We start from the raw sequence: 22,367 nt of genomic DNA on the forward strand, positions 1-22,367 counted from the left end.
ATAAAAAATGTATCCACAGAGAGGTAATACACTAAGAAAGACCTAGAAGAAGAAAAAGCTGCTCTTGTGCCTGGTTGTTCTAGTGGTCAGTGCTCTGAGGCACCGGCCGGAGGGCAACGGTTCAAAGAGATTGTGTCCTGTGTGCGAGGTGTCTGAAATGATTTTACCTGCCTGTTTCTTCACTCTGGATGAGTGTAGGTCCTTTATGGTGGGCAGAGGAGCACCAATAATTCTCTCAGTGGTTTGGACTGTCTGTTGAAGTCTTCTTATATCTGATTTGGTAGCTGAACCAAACCAGGCAGTAACTGAGGTGCACAGAACAGACTCGATGACAGCTGAGTAGAACTGGGTCAGCAGCTCCTGTAGCAGGTTGACCTTTCTCAGGAAGTACAATCTCTGCTGGGCCTTTTTCAAGATGGAGTCTAGGTGGGTCTCCCACTTCAGCTCCTGTGAGATGGTACAGCCCAGGAACCTGAAGGACTCCACGGTGGTGACAGTGCTGTCCAGGATGGTGAGTGGGGGCCGTGCCAGGGGGTTCCTCCTGAAGTCCACTATCATCTCCACTGTTTTGAGTGTGTTCAGCTCCAGGTTGTTTTGGCTGCATGAGACAGCCAGCTGCTCAACCTCCCTTCTGTATGCAGATTCATCACCGTCCTGGATGAGGCCAACGACTGTGGTGTCATCTGCAAACTTCAGGAGCTTAACAGAGGTGTCTGAGGTTGTCTTTGCACATGTCACCACATGGCATTTTACCTGTCAGTCTGATATGAATTTGAGAGTGTTGTTTTAAAACTAGAAAATCATTAAAAATGTACAGAACCTAGTTGATAGTTAATTAATGTACTCTTTATTCTTTATAAAACATGAAAGAGGAATTAAGGAGACTCAAAATGCTAAAGGAAAGAACATCAGTTGATGCTGATCACATTGTCTTGGGACAAACCATTGCATATGTGGACAGGGATTTCCATTACGCAACTTAGCAACATGAATTTTGCAGTTATACTTTAAATTTCATCATTTGCATCGTTTAATGAAGCCCTGTTCACATATGTACTTTGTTTTTTATAAATGCCTGTAAAATAACACTACTATGCATGTTTATCAAAGTCTAAAAACCAGTGAATTAAGGACCGATCATATTCATACAGCTTCTGAAGAGTGCAGTTTATGGTTAGACTCTGCAGGAAAGTCTCCAGGAGTTGGTCACTGAGACTTAAATCCTGCTGGCACAAGAGCAGTTAAATATATATGCCAGATATAGTTTTGTCCAAAACAATACACATATACTAGGCAAAGACTTGTAGCATTGGCATACTAAATACTACGCTAAAGGGCACAATGGCAGCAGTGAGATCCTACAGTCAATGCTGCTGAAAAATCCGGCTTGGTCTGAGCAGCTGCCAAAACACAGGCCAGTTAAACTGCTAGATCATCTCTGCCAGCCAGTAAGTTATTTTCCAGCCTCCTTATTACTTGAATAAACTTATAAATACATTGTCTTACTGTTGTGTTCTTTTCTTTAAAATAACTTGCCTACAATATAGCATTAGTAATGGTCATTCAGAGACAGAGTTTCCTTTCTACCAGCACTTACCAGCTGGTAAAGATGGACTACCTGCTTGGCCTGTGTCTTGGCTGCTGGGATCTGATCAGACCAGGATGGATTTTTCAGCAGGGAACTGCACTTTAAACCTCATTTTACTGCCAATATTAGCTTTGTTCCTCCCTTTCCTTGACCTCCCCTTTCTCCTATCTGCACTTTCTACAACACATCAAACTTTTTTTCTTTTTTTCTCTTTAAGCTTGCAGTCAGGAGGTTATAAGAACACTTTTTGTAAAGTTCGTGGAAGTGATACAGTGCTGGAATTCACAGGAAGGAAGGTGTTTAGTCAGATCACCAAATACAGATGAGAGTGCCTTGCTTCTCTCATTGGTTATACACTTTGGTAATGCAATTAAGTTCTTATGTCTATGTTCTAAGAATAGAACAAATGAAATTAAACCATTTAACTGACGAGCAGCATTTTAATAAGAATAGGCAATGAATAAATTATACCAAAGTCTAAAGCATGATTTACTCATTATTCATAATCCTTGTGAAATCTTTAGTTTGCTTCGAAGTAGTTAATTCCCAGAAAGCATGTGAGACGTACCGCATAGGATGCTTGAGAGGATTACTCCCCAGACAAGCAGCAGGACCGGCAAAAGAAAACATCATTTGGGAGTAGTAAAGTAAGGTAATATTAATAATAATAATTATATATATAAGCATTGTAAGCTTTGCTGTCTTTCTTTCAGCAATTTTAATGATTATAATAAATAATAGTCTTATAAATAGAATTGTGTCTTATTCAAACAGCCTTGCTGAGAATGCAATATTCAAGAGTTGCTCTTAGAAATAGTCAATAATTAGTCAATAGTTTTTAAACACTTATTACATCGGCATGTACATGTTTTAAATGTGTTTTAAATGTGAACATCTGGCTTTGGGGTGCACTGGACCATCTTAGAATATGAAATTTATTTGTTGTCATTTATTTCAGACCTTCTTCAGGAACAAAATTATCTAAACACTGAAAATGATCTGAAAATTATCTGCTGTAAAAAGATCTATACATCTAAACATCTAGGTGATGAGTTTTTAGGTTTTTAGTTATACGTAGCTAAGATTTAGTAAAGTATATCTTCATTCAGTAATCTGTCTTTATTTTGTTAATACATACCTGCTGAAAATCATTAGTCTACAACCAAGCATCAGTATTCAATTCAATTCAGTTTGATTTATATAGCGCTTTTAACAATGGACGTTGTCACAAAGCAGCTTTACAGAAAAACCCCTAACCATGCTGAAGTGGTGACAAATAATAGCAACAGCCTTATTAATATGTAACGTTTTATTGTATGTCATGCTCGATGTGTATGCTAGTTCTTTTAAATCATTCCGTGCAACAGATTTTCTTTACATATACAGCATGAATAATTATAACAATAATATATAGGAGTAAGTGTACATCTACATACACCTTATACTAAGAATATGTTTAACTAAAGAAAAAAGAATAATTAAAAATTTCATATGAATATTTTGTATGAATCGCTTACCTAAGAAAAGTTTTCTGGCTCAGACTAAACAAGTTTGTGATTAAAAAAAGATAAATATTTATTATCTGGTTTTTAGAATTGTTACTAGTTGAATATGAAAATTCAAACTCATTCCTGCCATCTATCCACCTCTGCAGGAAGGATGAGTACTTTTGTGAGCCTGTTGGAGGTGCTGGAGTGCCGAGGGTCCGCTCTGGACGAGGACGAGGTGTGGGCAATCCTCCTCACTGCAGCGGAAACCTTAACAAGCATCTCAGATAAAGGTACAGAGATGCAAACACGAGAGATATTCATGAAGATTTAAAAATTTTAATGCATAAGTTTTAATGCAACTTACATATCATTGCCTATACAGTACATATAATATGATAAAAGATTTACTTACATTTGATTAAACATAACCTATATATTCTGTGAAGAAATAACCCATTTTACCAAAGCACTGCTGAAACGTTATGTACTTGTTTCACTTTATCTAATAAACCTGTAACATTAGCGCCACTTACCAGTACAAACTCCATTTCCCAGAATCCTCAGCCAACCACTGAACTACAAACCCAGTCACATGCCCCATTACCTCATTTTCCAGATTTCTAATCACAGCCACCCGTTCCCAGTCAGCTTGCTTTCCATACATAACTTGGAATTTCAGTGACTCTTTGCTAAGTCATGCTTCTAGCATGTCTTTAGTTTCTCGAAACGTCACATGTCAAAAAATATAGGCTTGTCTACTATATCAGCCTGTTTTTAGATGACAGGGCCAAAAAGAAATAGAAGATCGATGTAAGCCATGTCAAATAAAGGAAGTGTATTACCTTTTTAGCATAGCCTAGATATGAAGTTTAAATAATATATGAAGTATACTGCATGTGTAGGTTGATAGAGCTTATTAAGCGCACCCAGGTTGTGTTGTTTTTATTGGTAAATGACATAATCCTACCTGTAAGATTAAAATCTACAAAAGAATAGTATGCGTCAACTCAAAAGTGGCAGCGTTTCTTCAAGTGAATGGAGTTTGAATATGCTTGTACATGGTCAGAGAGTATAGGCAACTCCAAAACACCAACCAAAACTGGACCCATTCTCAGAGCAATCCCTAAATTAGGCTTCAAGTCATCATGGATAACGTCATTACTAGAAAGCAATCAATTATTGATGTGGCGCTCTACCTTCGGGACACACACTTCAAAGCTCTGGTACCCAGCTTAAAATCACAGCCTAATACAATGACTGTCTCAAACCATGTCACAAGATTAGTTTTACCAAATATTCACTTGCTGTTGTTTACTGTCTTGATCTCTCCAGTTCCTGGTAATCTGTGCAGTATTATTAGCCCAGGCTCCATTTTGATCTCACCTAGTGGCAGTGTTGCCTTCAAAACCTGTGGCCGCACTGACAATGTGGCATCCTTCACCTCTCCTGAGATGACTGTGTCTCAGTCTTCCTCCAGTAAAGAGGCTGTGGAGAAGGTGAGCTTTCCAGGATGTGTTCTGTTTAATGTCTCCAGGATAAGGCAAGGTTCAAGTTGAAAGATAAAGGGTGGGAAACCTATAATCGTGTCAGAAAAGTCAGATCTAAAAGACTTTTCATGCTTTTCAACTTGTTATATTCTATAAAGGAACTGTCTCACGATGTACTAAACAGTACACACAAGCAGGAACTTTTTAATAACCTTTTTTTGTTTGGAAAGGGGTGTTTTATTAAATGGCACATTCACTGGTATTCAGTGATGGTGGAGATTTTATAATGTACTCAGCTAACAAGGCTTGACAGGCTTGTGTGGATCTGTATGTGCAGTGACTAATCATGATATTAGATGGCATAATAAGAATATTGGGCAAAGTAACCCTTTGTAACCCTTTTGCTTAACATAAAGGTCTGTCTTTTGTCATTTTTGTAATTTGTACTGTGATTGGAACATATGTGCTTAGTCTATATACGTTTAGTTTTATAGAGTAAATCGTTCATGTTCATTACACTCATGAGTGTACTTCACACGAGCCTTCTCAGTAACTGCTGATGATGGGTTTCAGATGCATAAGTGACTAAAAAAACATCAACCCAAATGCACACTGCAATCTAGAATATGTATAATTACATGACACAACAGTCACTGATAGGCTGCATGAATCTACAGTCTGGGCTACAAAGAAATCAGCACCAGCCTCACTTCTTCCTGCCATTGTGTGTGTTAATTTTATGACCATTGGTGGTGCTGTTGCACTTGGTTCCACAAAAGTAAAAAAAAAATCTACCTAAAAACATATGTTTAGAGCAACTAATCTGATTTGGATGCCAAAAAGAAACCTTACATTGCAGTATTTTTATCTTTGAAGGATGAGGGTGTGTGTGTTTGGGGGTGCTTAGCTGTCACATATACAAATACAAAGACTGACTAAATGAATGTTCCTATATCCCAAACCAAGTGTGTCAAGCAAACAGACATCGGGGTAATCTAAGACAGTAATCCATTTAAAAGACCATGCTCAGAAATGTACATAATTAGCCATAATGGCAGGGAAAACACAACTCATACTCATAGTGAATATAAAAAGACCATGCAAACGTGTTGCTAGCACTGTTTACATACACAGGAAGTAATACTGAGCAGGTGGAAGTAGCTGGTAACCTTGGAAATGAACTTAGACTTCTGATCACTGTGACCTCTGGTGGAGAGGGTGTGTATTACTGTGTGTTGGTGCGGCACTGACTTAATCAATCATGTCGTATTGCACCATTAGAGGGCTAAGAAAATGGTAGTACAGTGGTTACAGTTGCAATACAATGTCGGATTTCATGAAAGCATTAAAAATGATTTGTTATGCTTAATTATCATATTTACAACTTTATACACACCTCCTTACTCTAAACACCATACTGTTGATGGTAAATCTCCATTTTAAACCCCATTGATGAGTGCACAGAAACTAATAACTGGTTGCTTGTTGTGTTTCTAGATGCTAGTTTACTCTCTGGGAATGAGTCTGTACTGGACTGTAGATTATCAGCTTCCTCAAAATCAGGTGAGCTGTCAATATTTAATCATTACTGTCTTTAATGTGTAGCTTTAGCCTTTACTTTGATATTAGGTGATGTTAAAAAAATACTTTTCACAATTCCAAACCCAATATTCCTATTTGGAATAACATAGGCTACTCCTTCTCACAATGCTCTTTCATCCTGTAGCCTGTCCAGCTTAGTGATCACTTGAACAGCCTTCTACTGAGCATGTGTGAAGAACAGGCTCACAGACGTCCAAATCTGCTGGCGGTGCAGCAGCACTGTGAGCAGCACCAAAAGAACGCTCTCCTTCCACCTCCAGACAGAATAATCAGGCAGCTGGTCCAGGACGTCCTACAGCACTCGGTAGGTCTGCTTTTACAGAGCTAAAGCTTAGTTCTGTTTGTCCAGGATAATGGCAATTAGAATTATGGAGATTTTGGAGAAATATTTCAAATGGTGATCATGATTCTTCTGGTCCCCTGTCTGGATCAGTTTACTGTGTGTGTGTCTGCTGATACTAAAATTTTGTGCAGGGATGTGGTGTTTAAATTGTGTATAAAAATGAAAATTTTCTTGAAACTCTGTTGAATCGTCAATTCTGATTGGTCAGAAGGTGTTGATTACTTGTCAATAACAGCAGATCTGACAGTATTTCCAACCAAGACAAATCGCAAGTTAATATTGATTTAACACATCACAGTTTCTATAGTAACAATGAATTCATACATGAAATAGTTTTTCAGTATGAGTGGTTCATATCACTTCAAATTCATTTGACATTCATTTAAGTAACATAATACATGCCTCTTTAAGCAGCCTAAGACACAACAGTTGTTTCTCAAAATAATCATATAGTTGCTGTAATTTATTTTTTACAATTTTAAAATGTTACAATAATTTACATTAAATTACAGTAATATTGTGATACATTCTGAAACTTTTAATAATTTCCTCCAAATTAATGGAAATGAGCCTTTTCTGAAATACAGTCCCCTCTGAAAGTACTGTAATGGCAATGCTAATTCTTTTGTTTTTGCTATACACTGAAGACACTTTGGTTTGAGATCAAAAGATGACGATAGATCAGAATTTCAGCTTTCCTGATATTTACATCTAGATGTCTTTTTGTTTCAACCCACCAATTTACCAGTCTACTCTTGGTTTGAGCCCTAGGTTTCGCCTGTGAAGACTGCATTTGTTGTTAAAAAGATAAACTAACATGAAGACCAGAGAGCTGTCTATGGGAGAAAAACAAGCCATTTTGAAGCTGATAAAAGGGGGGAATTGATCAGAGCCATTGTACGAGCATTGGGCATAGCCAATACAACAATTTGAAATGTCCTGAAAAAGAAAGAAACCACTGGTTTACTAACCACCAGACATCAAACAGGTCATCCAAGGAAAACAGCAGCAGTTGATTACAGAAACATTGTGAGAGCTGTGAAGAAAAACCCCAAAACAACAGTCAGTGACATCACCAACAACCTCCACAGGGCAGGGGTGAAGGTCTCACAATCCATCTTTGGAAGAAGACTTTGAGAGAAGAAATATAAAGGCCATACCACAAGATTCAAACCACTCAGCAGCAGTAAGAATCGGAAAGCCAGACTGGAATTCGCAAAGAGGTACAGAGACGAGCCACAAAAGTTCTGGAACCAAGATGAATCTCTACCAAAGTGATGGAAAGGCCAAAGTGTGGAGAAAGAAAAGATCTGCTCATGATCCAAAACATATGAGCTCATCGATCAAGCATGGTGGAGGTACTGTCATGGCTTGGGCTTGGGCTTGCATGGCTGCTTCAGAAACTGGCTCATTAATCTTTATTGATGATGTAACTCATGATGGTATCAGCAGAATGAATTCAGAAGCCTACAGAAACATTCTGTCTGCCAGTTTACAGAGAAATACATCCAATCTATTTGGGAGAAAATTCATCATGCAGCAAGACAATGACCCAAAACACACTGCCAAAACAACAAAGGACTTCATCAGGGGGAAAAAATGGAAGGCTGTAGACTGGCCAAGTCAAACACCAGACCTTAACTCAGTTGAGAAGCATTTCACTTCCTGAAGAGGAGACTGAAGGGAGAAACACCCCAGAACAAATAACTGAAAGAAGCTGTGCTACAAGCCTGGAAAAGCATCACAAAAGACAAATGCAACAGTTTGGTGATGTCAGTGGGTTGCCGGCTTGATGCAGTTATTGAAAGCAAGAAATACGCAACCAAATTTTAAGTGTTATTTACTTTAATTTACTTTAAGACTATCTGTTCAAATACTTTTAATCACCTAAAAATTGCGTGGTGATTAAATGTTCTGAGTTCTTTAACACATCTAGATGTAAATATCAGAAAATAAAAACTGAAATTCTGATCCAGCGTCTCATATTCATCTTTTGATCTCAAACCCAAAAGTCTTCAGTGTATAGCAAAAACAAAAGAATAAGCCTTGCTGTTCTTATACTTTCAAAGGGTACTGTATACTGGAATTGTTTTTCAACTGTTTCTGTCTTGTTTACATTGATGTAGAGCTACATAGTTATTTATACAAGTGATGGTATAAACGACAGTAAAATATAATTATATAGGATGGATTAACAACTTTACAATAATGTACTGTGCACGTTACTGAAGAGCTAAGCCCAGGCTAATTGTGCAGTAAGTACAGTTTTACAGATAAACTCTGCAGATTTGGTATATTGTGAGCATGTTACAATTTATTCAGTAATGAAGTGAGACAGATATATAATAATATGATAAATATTGCTTTTTTGTTTGTTTTCCAGGCAGAGAATGCGTTAAGTAACTTTACACTGGTAACAGATCGAAGTCAGCTGATTAGACACAGGCTTCGAGGTACGGCTCTTATGTTAATAGCCATCTGATCATTTGACTTATCTTAAATCATAATAAAACAGAACTGAAAATATAAAAAAATAAATAATATATAATGTATAATAAGATCTACTTTGCATTAGGAGGAGACATGGGGAATTTTTCTTGGGCCCCAAAAGCAATCAGCTCACCATCCCACCCTTTCCAGGCGGAATATAACAGGTCAATAGTATATACAGTAACTCCACCAGATTCGTCCCAGTGTAATTTTAACCTAACTAATAGCTGTCTCATAAACCATTGCCTTATTTGGTCTGAGGCTGAATTGCCTTCATGAGGTTTGGATATTGCACTGGGCATTATGCGAAGTCAGTGATTTAACTCAGTCTGTTTATGTTCTAGAAACTCCCATTCCTCCCATCACAGAGGGAGCAGCAGCAGTCCATACCTTGACATCCAAAGGCAGCTTAATGACAGATCTAACCAGTTATTTGGCTCTTCACTCAGTCTCAGTGAGAGGAAGCTCAAGGTAAGCTGTTTTGCAGTGGTACCTTCTTTGTTTTCGAAGTTGTTCTCCCAACTCTGACTTAACCTTCTCCCCAGTGTCCCCTAATGTCCCCCGATGTCCCCTGATGTCCCAGATGCCCAATTTATTTCACCCTTTTCTTCCTGTTATGTCATCCCAGTCTCACTCTGTCCAGTTTATGCTTGTAGTTTTTCTGTCTCGACCTCAGCATGCCTAATAGATGATTCTGATTGTAAACTTGCCCATGTCTGCCTTTTTCCAACCATGACTACCGGAATTATTGGATTTCCAATGCATTTCCTACTTTCTGTTTTCACTATATGCTGTGTATTATAATTACCAAAATCTCACTACATGTTGTCACCCAGAAAAGGATGGTTTCCTTTTTGAGTCTAGTTTCTCTCAGGGTTTGTTTCTCATTTTCTCTCAGAGAGTTTTTCCTTTGTCGTATCTGAATTGCTCAGTAATGATCTAGATCTAAAAATGATGAAAATGACCTAAATGAAAAGTCTCACATGCATCCTACTCCATCTGCTTGATTAATGAAAATGAATAAAATATTTATAGAGTCTGCCCATTTTGGTGCTATTTCTGGGTTTAGATGAAAATATTTCGAATGTGAAAACCCCAAATTATTATTATGAGGTACAAAAATCATATCAATAAGATTCTGTGTCTCTTTTGTAGAACATGGGGCCAGAGTTTGTTAGAATTTTGGATGAGCCATTTATTACCTTGGAGCTGCCAAGTTCCATTGTGGTGAGTTTGATTCTCATGAAGAGTCACCTACAGTAACAGCATCGATACTCTGTAGTGGGTAGTTTGGTGCTATCTGTTGTGTCAGTGATCCACTTCCTTTATTGTTCCTTTTCCTGTGTGCTGTCATTAAGTGTCTTTTCTTTCTGTAGTCAAAGAAAGGGAAGTCATGTTCAACACAAAGGGATGTGAGAGTGATTATGCCAAATGGACAGACCATCCTAGTCAAGTGTGATGTCAAGACTAGAGGAGGAGATGTATTTGATATGATTATTGCCCATTCAAAAATGGTGGAGCACTTCTACTTTGGCCTTGCCTACACTGACAATAGTGTGTACTGATGCCATTTCTATCTGTTCCCATAGATACATATATTTTTTCCCCAAAGCTTCACTGTTTAATATTATAACAATCCTGGATAATCATAAGAAGTATGAACATTGGATCACAATTATTTTATACTAACTTGTGGTTCTTATTTTCTTCAGCCAATGAATTCTTCTTTCTGGACAACGAAACCCAAATTTCCAAAATTGTCCCAGAGAGCTGGAAAAAAGTACCCATGTCCACGTTTGTTCTTCACGTCCGAATCAAATTTTTCATCAATGACGTCAGTCTACTTTTGTAAGATTCCTTTGTCCCTTAACGATGCAGTTTGTAATAATTAAACGTTCTAGCCATATATCTACCACCTTGTGTATGAATATTATAATGTTCTTATGTATTATTTTGGCAGACACAAGCTGACGCGACACCAGTACTACCTGCAGCTCCGGAGGGATGTTCTGGAAGACAGACTGCCCTGTAATGAAGAGACTGGCCTTTTCCTCAGTGCTTTAGCTCTGCAAGCTGAATTTGGGGACATTTTGCCTGAGGTATTGCCAAATTAATTAAGAATGATATAGCCTTTCTGTTCTTCTTTAGATATCTAATTATACTACAACACAATACATTTAATTCTGCACTTAGTTATATTTTCACAACCATAGTACATATGTGTAGGGGCCTGAAATTGCAGCCTGACATAGCACTACTGTGAAAGATCTTAAAACAGCTGGTCATGATTGAACTGACAGTCCGCTGGGAGGACTGGATTGAGAAGGCGGAACTGGTGGGGACAGGCAGGGCAGTGCAAAAATATAGAAATAGGTTATAGGGGCTTCGCTGGACACTCAGTCTGCAGACTTTACACTGTGCTCGGCATCACTGAGGCTGCAAAGAGAAAAGCCATCAGGGCCACCACAGAGGCAACAGAAAGAGCCTCAAGATGGCGTTAGATAAAGAGGGCTGACCCATCGCCTAATGCTGCCGGGACACAAGCTGGGGTCTGATCAAACCCAACTGGGTCGCCTGAGCAAGGTGTTGAAGGTGTTGATGTTGAAAGACTCAAAACACCCGATGACTTCAGGTAACATCAATGATGAAGTGTCCCAGTGCATCCTAGGATGTATCTAACATCATGAACATCTGTAGCTGCTGGTAAATATCATAACTTAGCCTGAACAAAAGAGTACAAATGTTAGTAGTGCACATTTTGGCCAGAAATCCTCCTGGTATTTGAATTGCTTGAGAGTAGAAGCAATGGATGTATGCCACATTCAAACAGATGTATGGATGATCAATATTTTACAAACTTCTCCAGTACAAATTACGTCTTGCAGAGGATGAGAACTGGACTTGGAGATTTTTTTAATAAAGGAATGTGTATTTCCCATTAAACAAATTTAATGGTAATGCATTAAACATGCAAACATGCCACAACAGTTGTATATCTGTTTTTAGATGTATGGGAAGGAGTACTATCAGCCTGAGCACTACATCCCTAAGAGCATCATGAAGAAAATGTCCATGCCTTGCCTGAAACAAGAGTTACTGCGATTACATGCTAATAATGCGAACATGACTGCTGAGGAGTCTGAGTTAGAATTCCTCAAGGTGATGCACACTTTTCTCTAATTCTATATCTATAATTATGCCGTCTTTTATTAACCATAGCACAGAATTATAGGAAAATCAGCACGTGATAATAAAACTGGCTGTGAATGAGTGAATTTGCCTTTAGCAAACCATTAACAAATGTATGTAGATATAGACTGATTTCATGATGGATGTATGATTTTGGAAGGGTTTTTGTTGTTGTTTTTGACATCACCTCGATGCTTGTACAGGCCATCCAGCAGCTTCCGGAGTATGGTATGCTTTTTCATCATGCGGCCTGCCAAAAGATGGTCAGCGCAGGAGAGCTGCTCTTGGGGGTGTGTGCCAAAGGCATCGTTGTGTATGAAGTTAAAAATAACACCCACACCATGAGGTTCAGATTCTACTGGAGAGAAACCATCAATATCTTCGCAGCTGTAAGTCCACTCCAACAGAAACCTGGACATGCTTGAAGACATTACCACAGCTCAGTGGTTAAAATGTGGGACTACTGATCCTAAGATCATGAGTTCACATCCCAGCACTGCTAAGCTGCCACTGCTGGGCCCTTGAGCAAGGCCCTTAAACCTCAACTGCTCAGATGTATATGTAAAAGTAGGTTGCTCTAGATAAGAGCTGGATATTGTCTGCCAATGCTGTAAATGTAATCTCAATAGATCTCACTATCCTGCTAATTAAGAAAATTCTATATTATTAGCTATTTCCTTCAAAAAACAAAAAAAACTTAGTAGTAGCAAGCTTACTGTACACTTTGAGTTCACTGAGATTCATTTAAATTATGGGATAATTTTGTTTATACCACAGTGCGAAAGTTGATTAACAGAAGGTTGATTGATTTTCTATAAAAACAGCTCTAAAAGTACGCACAGATTTATATTAATGTTTTAATACGTTATCGTTTCTATAGTAACAACTTACACAGGGACTCGAATGGCAGATGCTCCATATAAACAGATTAAAAGGGCATGTAATTGTTGATATGGGGAAAGTTTTTTGTGAGGAAACGTTTACTTAGCAGTTTGTCGGTAACACAACAAGCTGCATTTTTTATTACCTTGAAGAGAGAGAAAGAGAGGCCAGCTGAGGGAACAACTGTTTAGTTCCTGTTATCATTTTCATTATTACAGCTAATCTTGTTTGCAGATGTGCAACAACATTAAAAGTAACTATAAACGGATAAAAAGTATGATTTGTCTGTGGCAAATTGCTGTAGTTTAAGAGGAGTAGAAGAGCCTGGTACATGCTGTTATTTGAAGACAGTCACCTTTGGGGTGATAACACATCACATCACCCTGTCAATCATTATTTGTCTATAACAGCACACTCCATGTTTTTTTTTAATTCCTTGATTATTTGACTGCCAATGTTTTACTATTTGTTTTTTCCCCCCACAGAAGCGTAAATTCATAATTGTGAGCAGCATCAGTAAGAAGAAGCACACTTTTCATATGGAGAAGTCCAGAATCGCAAGGTACCTCTGCAGCCTGTGCACAGCACAGCACAAGTTTCACACGGAGATGAGCTCTCGCCAGCTGAGCCACAGTCTGGTCTCGGGCAAGTCCTATACTGTAATACCAGTCCTGCAATATTTAGCAGATAATGTATCTTCTAAACTAAATCTAGAATATCTTGAATGGCCTGTTAGTGTTTTCTAATTAATTAAAGAAGACACAATTACTTCAGTTATTACTTCAGAAACCTTGTGGCTAAGACTTAATGAAAACTAGTATCAGTTTGTATGATCTTATTGACTAACAATGCTAACTAGGTTTCATTACTAGCCATGTTAATATTACATTAATCCAACCCAATTTATTTGATATACGTCCCTTTTCTGTTTCTCCAGAGGATAGTAATTTACAGTGTGAAGTGTCCAGTGCCCAAAACGACACGAGCAGGAGGATTTCCTTTTTTGAGGGGACGTCCAGTGATGGCAGACCTGATGTTGCTCACCATGACTCCATGAGCAAGCTGTGTGATGACATTGCCAATCGTATTGAAACCAGAATCAAACGGCAGAGAGACTTACTGGAGCACTACAAGTTAGAGCACTAAATTCTGTAGAGACTTGTAGATCCTGCTAATCCTTACATGCTTTAAAAACATGATACCATCTCAACTGACATATATGTCCACCCATACATAGTGTCAGGCAGCAGAGGCAGTTGCAAGTGCAAGTATCGCCACAGGTGAATAAATCCAAAACTACAGTCAAAAGCAGAATCAAAAACAGGCTTGGGTCAGGTGATTGATAAACAGACTTTCAAAAACAGAATCAGAAACCAGGAACCCAGAAAAAGACCAAGAACCAGATAGCGTGCAGACAAAATACAAAGGCTTAGTATTGTTGTGCGTAAACTCAGCGAGACTTTGCAGTGAGTGTATGTGAGTCACACAATAGTGACTGTGGGTGATGAGAAGTGGACTCCGGATCTGCCATGTTATGATGTTCTGGTGGATTCTGGGAATCTGAGTCCATGGCCGAATCTGGTGCTGGCATGACACATACAGTAGATACTTTATAGGGAATTGTTTCAGCAATCAAACATATCCCAGTGCAAAAATGAAGCAGAGTACGAGTAGCAATTAAAAGTAAACAATATAATAAATGTCTGAGAAAATATGCCCAAGACGATGTTATATTACACCTGTCATAAAACAATGATGATATTAATGGGTAATGGATATTATGACCTTGTAGTGCCTTGAGTCGAGATCTTCAGAGATTTGCTGGATCTTCAAAGCGAAGCTCAGGTGTTCCATCCATTCCTTCCTTTCTCAGAGGTATGGATAGATATTTTTTTCATTCATATGTAATCTGATTTGTTAATGTGCCCAATATGAGATGCAGTTCTAGTACTTTTTTATAGGAATATTTTTATTAGCTGGCCAGCAGTAGATAAACTGATATTATTCAGTTCCAGATCTATTCAGGTGCAGATCACTCTCTCTAGGTCATTGCAATTATTTGCTAATTTTTCCAGATATTTTAAGATTTTTTTTTTTCAGCATGTTCCTGTATACTATGGCAGGTCTGAGAACATATTTATTTGAATAGTCCAAAGATTTCCCTCCCTTGGTTCAGCACATGAAGGGGCATAATAAGTAACTAGTCAGTTTGATCAGGGGTATTCAGAGTGGATAAAGCTCAAAACTCTACAGAGCAGTGAAACCCCATTAATGAAGTTATAACATTCAATTTGTAATTTTCATGTCACCCATTCAAAAAATGGGAATTTTAGCTTTTTGGAACTTTTGTTATTTTCTGCCTTTTTCTTTCCTTCCAACTTGGAGATACTCCAACAAGTCCCCGAGCTCCTGCGAGAGAGATTCTCTGTGTAACTTTGAAGAAAGATGTGAAATTAGGCCTTGGTAAGGATGCCGAATATTAAACATTTTATTATTTTAGGTGCATGCTATCCATAAATGATTACAGTTAAGCTTAGGAATTTTTAAGGAAACAATGTTTTTCTTGTCCTAATAGTCCTTTTCTTTTGTTTATTGTAATGCAAGGTATTGTAATTGTTGGAGAAGACAGTGCCAGTGGTCTGGATCTAGGAATTTTTGTTGCATCTGTTGTGCCAGGAGGACCAGCTAATAGGGATGGACGAATCAAACCAGGTCTATATACAACAAAGTTATCTGTATGATTTATTTTGCAACAGGATCCAGGATCCGTTCAATAAATAATAATGAAAGTGAATAACATTACAGAATTCAGATGTTCAGTTTAAGCAGTAGAAATAACAGCCTCCAGTTGTCCTGTCCTCCCTCAGGTAGCCGCTTGATCTCACTGAATCAGATCAGTCTGGAGGGAGTCCCCTTCAAAGAAGCAGCAGAAATCATACAAAGTAGCCCCAACCAGGTGGAGCTCATCATCTCCCAGTCCAAAGGTAAGAGTAAATCTGGTAGTAATCAGTAGTAGTCATCTGGACTTGTTGCCAAGCAAAGATCTTAATTTGAACAATAACTGCCTTTCTGAAAGATACTGCGATTTTCAGACCAGCATGATGTGTTTGTGTATTTCTATTTTGTAGACACTCAAGCAGAAGATGGTCTTGATGAGTTGGTGACGGTGATGATGACACCAAAAACTGGGCGTAGACTCCATGTGCCTGAAGTGCACGTCCTCAGGGTACAGGTATGGCACAAGCTACAGCAATCAAATTCAAGAAACAATTGCATACCTATATTGTTTCATATGTGTCAAAGTTAAATATGTTAATAATCTACGATTAGTCTGAGAACAGAGGAGATCACAGTGCAGCTGAAAAAAGTCTCTGGCAGTTCGGGCATTAGCATTGCTGTAAGTGCATCATCATATCTTTTACAGACTGATCTGATTCAGAGAGATAATTTGGCCACCATCTGAGAAGGTCAGCTTAGAAATCTCTATCCCTGGCCACACATTTTGGCTCCTCCTGGGGGATCCCTAGACATTCCCAAGTCAAGTGTAAGATATCATCTGTCCAGTGGATCCTGGGTCTGATACACCTCTACCAGGAGCCGGCCTGATACACCTCTACTGTGCCTGATACACCTCTACCAGGAGCCGGCCAGGGGCCATACTTCTAAGGTGTCTGACCCACCTCAACTGGCTCCTCTCTAGTTGAAGAGGCAGTGGCTCTACCGCAAGGCTGTCCCCGATTGCCAGGCACCTCACTCAATCACAGAGAGTAAGTCCAAGGTGAGGCTAGGGACATAGACTGCTAAACAGAGAGCTTTGTCCGAAACCTCAACTCCTACTTCCCCTCCAGAAAACAGTACAGTGACTATAACGCTGCTTCAAAGTCTCAGTCTCCATCATTTGTAAATAAAATCCCAATATACTTAGTCATCCACCAGGGGCAAGGTCTATTCCTTCACCTGAAGGGAGCATCCCACTCTTTTCCAGGAAAGGACCAGGACCTCATAATGGGGTTCTGTTTTTCTTCACAGCAGTTTCGCATTCAGCAGCAAAACATTCAAGTAAGTGTTGGAGATCCACTTCAAATGGTGCCAAGATCTCATCATCATTTGCAAATAACAAGGATGTTACTTCTAGCCCTCATGCTGGACACGTCTCCGATCTTGGCTGTGCCTTGATATTGTGTCCATGAAGACACACCCTTGACAGAGTTGGACAACCTTGGACAACCACTTTAAACAGTTTTGACTTACTGCCAAGAATGCAGACATAACTCTAACTGCGCATACAGATACTGGATTGCACAAGGCAGCGATCCAAATAAAAAGTGATAAGGTAAGATTTTACAAATTAGATCAAGCTTGACAGTGCTACAGTTTATTTAGATGACAGATTATCACACTACAGAATTACATTGAGTGCTCAACATGGTTGTTGAATGTTGAAGACAGGGCTGAATGCAGGTCTCCAATCTGAAGGAATTTACATCGAGAGCCTGTTGCCTGGGGAAGCAGGAGACCAAGATGTCCGCATACAATCAGGTAGGTTTTGACATAGTTTTATTCTAGCCATGTATGAGTTTAGGGTCACTGTTCTTGGAATGGTTTCTAAGGATTACATTGATGTAGTTATTACATTCTGTTGTTATAGTGATTAATTTTATGCCCTTATTTGTTGTTCTTTAGACCAAAGCCTGTTAAGAGAAATGAGGATCAGACTGTTTGCCCCTTGTGGCAGTCATAACTGACTTGGTTATAGGGTGACTCTTAGCACATCTTTGTGTGTCTAATGGGTGATAGTGTCTTAGAGGTGGATGTAACCAGACTGCAAGGTTACAGAGGACATCTGGCTGGTGAGCTCCTGGCCAAGCCCAAGAAGGTGAGTTGAACTCAGTGTTCTATAGTTTCCTCACTACTTTAAGCACCTTCACTACGATAAGCATCTCCCTCCTGTATATTCCAGTAGATTATGCTGTTTCAGTGTCAAACTAGGGTTTTATTAAATCTGATTTTATGGAAGAGCAGCACTGGCAAAAAAAAACAAAGATGATACAGTTCTTTTTGTAGAATTTGTGGAGGGAGTCAGATAGCTATGATTTGACTAAAGACCTCTGTGAGGTCTTGGTTGGCACTGGGAATACTGTGCAGGGGACTTGCAAAGGCTGTAATTAGCCGATTAGCTGGATCATGTAATTAGCAGGAAGAACAGAGGGAGCATGGTAGTTTATTTAAGTGCTGGTACACAGAAGTGCTAAAAGCACTAGTCACAAAGCAGTTCAAACTACAAATCTAATCATGAAGCCTAATAATAGACACTACTTTCTATAACAAACCAGTATATTTAACTATAAGATGTGTTAGTTTATATACCTGAAAGGGTGTTTTTGTGTAAGTATTTAAATGCTCTTGGATGAGTTGCAGGAGCTTCATGCATTTCTTGAAGATTGTGATGGAATCAGCAGTTCCTTTTTATACCATAAAATTTTGGTGGAACATGGACCCCATTTTATTAGTTATTTTAAAGGCACGCAAATACTTGAACTTGACTTGATGAGCTACAGAAAACGAATGAAGTAAAGAGTGATGTAGCGTGTGCACATTTTGTTTGATAGACACAATAGCATATTTTTTGGATCATCTGCAGTTGTACATCAGAACAGCAGCAGAGTTGACAGAGTGACATCTTTCAAGAGACATTTCTGACATAGTTCTGTGTTCTTATGAAGCAGGTTCCAGTAAAACATTACCAAATTACTTAAAACACTAATTCCATACATTTTCCACAACTATATGCAGACTTGTACTCCCCAGTGATGTTTGTATCATTTCATCTGTTGTATCACTGATGATACAACTGCACAAAGGCGTTTGTGGTTGCTGTAATAAAATTCAGGTGGCGACTCTGATGCTTGAGAGGAACGGCACTCCCGTGATGTCATGCAACTTTCTGAGTCCCAAGCCTGAGGATACACTCTCTGTCCATTACCATGACGACGCCCATCACTGTTAGACCCCATGATGAAAGTTTTGCATCTGAAGGTAAAGTCAGTTAGTTTTGATTGCTTTGTCATGATTGTTCTGATGTAGGAAGGATTCTTGTATTCAGAAAGTTACAAGCATTTGTAATGTCATGTGTAATGTAATATGCAATGTCAGCCAGATGTTAAAATCTTTGTTAGCAAAATGTACATAATTGACCCTTTTGCTAACCTTACCTCCAGGTAATAGCATGAGGGTGACCTTAACGAAAGGTGTAAATGGCCTTGGCATCAGTTTCCTGCTGTCAGAGTTGAGCACATCCCTGAACTGTGGAACTGTAACACTGTTTCCAGGCTAAGCAGCAGAAGAGGGAGATGTGATCCTGGCTGTTAATGGAGAATCACTTGTGTGGCTGCCATGTCAGGTAATATGGAGGTTGTATCTGTACAGCTTAATGTGTAGGGGAAAAAACAGCCAAGCAAGGATCTCTTGAATGGTAAAGCTAAAATTTACATTAAATTAACCCTATTTAATGTTTAAAAACATATCCAGATTCTTTAGATGTTTTTATTACTTAAAATTACATGTCAAATGAATTTAAAATTTTTGTAAATATATTTTATATTAGAAAGTAAATGGATTGTCCTTGTGAAGGAATGAGTAAAAGAATGATAAAACATTATACCTGAAACAATAAAGATTATACAGAAATTGATAACATTCAGGTCTAAAATATTAAATGTTGATGACCAGAATTACAGAAAATATCATTTTGAACAAAATATGTATTTTTTTTATAAACAAAATATTTGGGTTTTTTAAAATATTTTTTAAAATTCTGTTTATAGTATTATATGTATTATAAATCACTCCGCTTAGACCACATCATTCTAACATGTCCTGTTTAATGTTTTTCACTTGCAGGGCAAAGCTTTGAGAGAGTCTCCCACTGCACATTTGTGGAAATTGTCGCTTGTGAATCACTCTGCAATGAGCTATGGCCCACTTATGATAAAAATAAATTGTGAATTTAACAGGTAAAAATATCAGTAGTTTAGAATACCTTATGTATAAATAGCATAATAATTATTGTGGGTCTTTTTTTGTTTTTGTTCTTGACTTCTTGCTCCTTTTTTATGGGTCATTTCAGGATATCCCCTGTATTTCCATTACTGATTTTTAATATGAATGCATAAGATGGAAGGGAGTTTGGATGTAACGTACTAGCAGGAGAATTCACAGCAACAGGCAAACAATAAATCAAACAATAAATCTGTTGGTTTGTCACAACGACAAACACAAAATGTGGTCAGAAGTTGGGTTTATTATGTTTTTTTATTTTATTATTATATTCAGTACTTTTGTAATAGATTGCACTAAAACCGCTACTTTTTTATTAAAAAGAGTTGTATATGTGGATGTTCCAAGCAAGAGGCAATCTGACTGGTGGTTTTCCTCTCAAACACGAGAGGAAATTGGAAACGCAAGGCCCTGTTGTCTATTTGTCTTGTTTTACAGGTGAGAATTGTGCTAAAGGAACACTAAAATTATCACATTATGAAGGCAAATGACCTATGTACATATCTCCAGCCTTGAGCTGAGTGAGAGTTTGTAGTTACTTTATGAATGTGAGTGAAAACTATGAGAAAATGGCGGACATGCTGAAGTCAGACAGTACCAGGTTTTAAGCTCCTGTTCATTACACATGTTAACGTCAGTGTTATAAAACATGTTCTACATGACTAGCACGTTTTCTCCTTCGTTTGAATGAAGCGTGGTTTAGCTGTTTGCCTCCTGTACATGTCACTGCCTGATTCTAATTAACTCCCATGATAAATAAGCTGTTAATAAGCTTTGTTTTTATAAAGCATGCAAAATTAAGGTCAGTTGAACTGATAAAAATGCAAATATGGATTTATGTACCTCATTATGACAAAAACATATCTATAAGTTGGTAAATATCCCAGGTCAGTATATTTTTGCTGAGTGGTTCTGGGAGCTAGAAGTGTACAAAAAATGGACTTTATTTTTATAGACCAGTAGGTGGCACAAGAGCCTAAGACTTTTTATATTAAAATAATGACGATGTGAGTCGAAACTGCTTCCAGTCAACATTTAGAGTTGTAAAGTAATGATTTTTATAGATCTATAGATTGTCGGCTCCAAGCAAGAGATTTTTCCTGAAAAAAACAGACTGCCTTGATAAATGCAGAGGTAACTTAAGGGGGGCACTAATATTTACAACAAACCTATATGAACATGTTCTCAAAATGTTGCTTACTTAAAAAAATACTGAAAAGCAAAAGATAATTCAGTATTAATTAAAGCATTTTTTTAAACACATGGCATAAACAGTATTTACAGTATGATAGATTACAGGAAGCCTTTGCTGGTGAATGAGAAAATGTTCAAGTTAAAGTTTTTTCCAGCTTTTCTGCTGTGTGTAGAATAATAAAACCAATTTCAGTTACAGTGGTGGAAGCCACAATCCACTATTACAAAATTGTATTTATTAAGAATTCTTATAGGCCTAGTTATTAGCCTGTTTAACTGGACACTCCTTCTGTCCAGGAAAGTTCAGGAATAAAAAGCTCCAATAATTAGCCAGAATATTTTTCTACACATTTAAATTATAAGCCTAATATTTGATTAGTTCATAAAATAAATCTGTCTGTGGATTAGTTCATAAAATAAATCCGTGGATTTTTTTTTTAAACAGCTAAAGTGGTTCTTGGCTGCAAAAACTAAAAGGCCTGGTGTGTGGTATCACTGACAACCTATTGTAAATGGAGAACCTTTCTCATAGTACCTTTTTGCCTCACATTCTTAAAAAAAATAAATATCAGTGTATTAGCATACAGAGAGGCCAAACCACTTATAGAAGTATCTCAGCACTATGGCCATAGTGAGCTGGTATCCTGTCAATAACAGGTCCTGTTTTGCTATGTACAGAAACAGTTGAAAAGGATCATTTACTATGTTTACATTTTCCACCGAGATGATATAACACAGTGCCAAGAGACTTTTCCGAGCTTTCTCTTGACACTGCCCCTGTGGCCAAAGGGTTCATCCTATACACAGTTACATCCTTTCAGCTAATGCTCAGATGTTCTACGTCTTTATATTCCAGACCATCAGGGCAGTTTACTGAAAAGAAGTAGAGATTTTATGTGTGCTTTTTTTTAACCATGTACCAATAGTAAAGTGGTCACCACATGACTAAGACTCCACATGGGTAGCCTATAAATGGTCAACACTACATCATGTTCACTGCTTTCCCATTTTTGTCTTGGAATTGGAATTGCCTTGGAATTTGCAAC

At 38.1% G+C, this 22,367-nt stretch overlaps 1 protein-coding gene across 1 annotated transcript; it reads left to right on the forward strand.

The window, feature by feature from the left end:
• The first annotated feature begins 4,126 nt into the window (after positions 1–4,126).
• Positions 4,127–20,477, forward strand: frmpd2 (FERM and PDZ domain containing 2). The gene is made up of 24 exons (XM_053238745.1): positions 4,127–4,139; positions 4,411–4,574; positions 6,063–6,128; positions 6,292–6,471; positions 8,894–8,904; positions 9,345–9,471; positions 10,156–10,227; positions 10,377–10,554; positions 10,713–10,848; positions 10,961–11,099; positions 12,007–12,159; positions 12,393–12,578; positions 13,557–13,763; positions 14,080–14,204; positions 14,864–14,946; positions 15,457–15,534; positions 15,676–15,783; positions 15,939–16,055; positions 16,200–17,404; positions 17,517–17,610; positions 17,755–17,947; positions 18,962–19,107; positions 19,290–19,471; positions 19,972–20,477. Exons 1-19 carry the CDS (start codon positions 4,127–4,129, stop codon positions 16,376–16,378), a joined length of 2,322 nt encoding a protein of 773 aa, XP_053094720.1. The 3' UTR covers positions 16,379–17,404; positions 17,517–17,610; positions 17,755–17,947; positions 18,962–19,107; positions 19,290–19,471; positions 19,972–20,477.
• Positions 20,478–22,367: the final 1,890 nt, after the last annotated feature.

Source organism: Pangasianodon hypophthalmus, chromosome 12 (genome assembly GCF_027358585.1).
Source record: "Pangasianodon hypophthalmus isolate fPanHyp1 chromosome 12, fPanHyp1.pri, whole genome shotgun sequence".
NCBI lineage: Eukaryota > Metazoa > Chordata > Actinopteri > Siluriformes > Pangasiidae > Pangasianodon > Pangasianodon hypophthalmus.

Bases quoted from the DNA above. Each gene is read 5' to 3' on its own strand.
- frmpd2 (XM_053238745.1), top strand. The intron at 11,100-12,006 runs GTATTGCCAAAT...ATCTGTTTTTAG, and splicing joins TTGGGGACATTTTGCCTGAG to ATGTATGGGAAGGAGTACTA. The intron at 14,205-14,863 runs GTTAGAGCACTA...ATGACCTTGTAG, and splicing joins GACTTACTGGAGCACTACAA to TGCCTTGAGTCGAGATCTTC.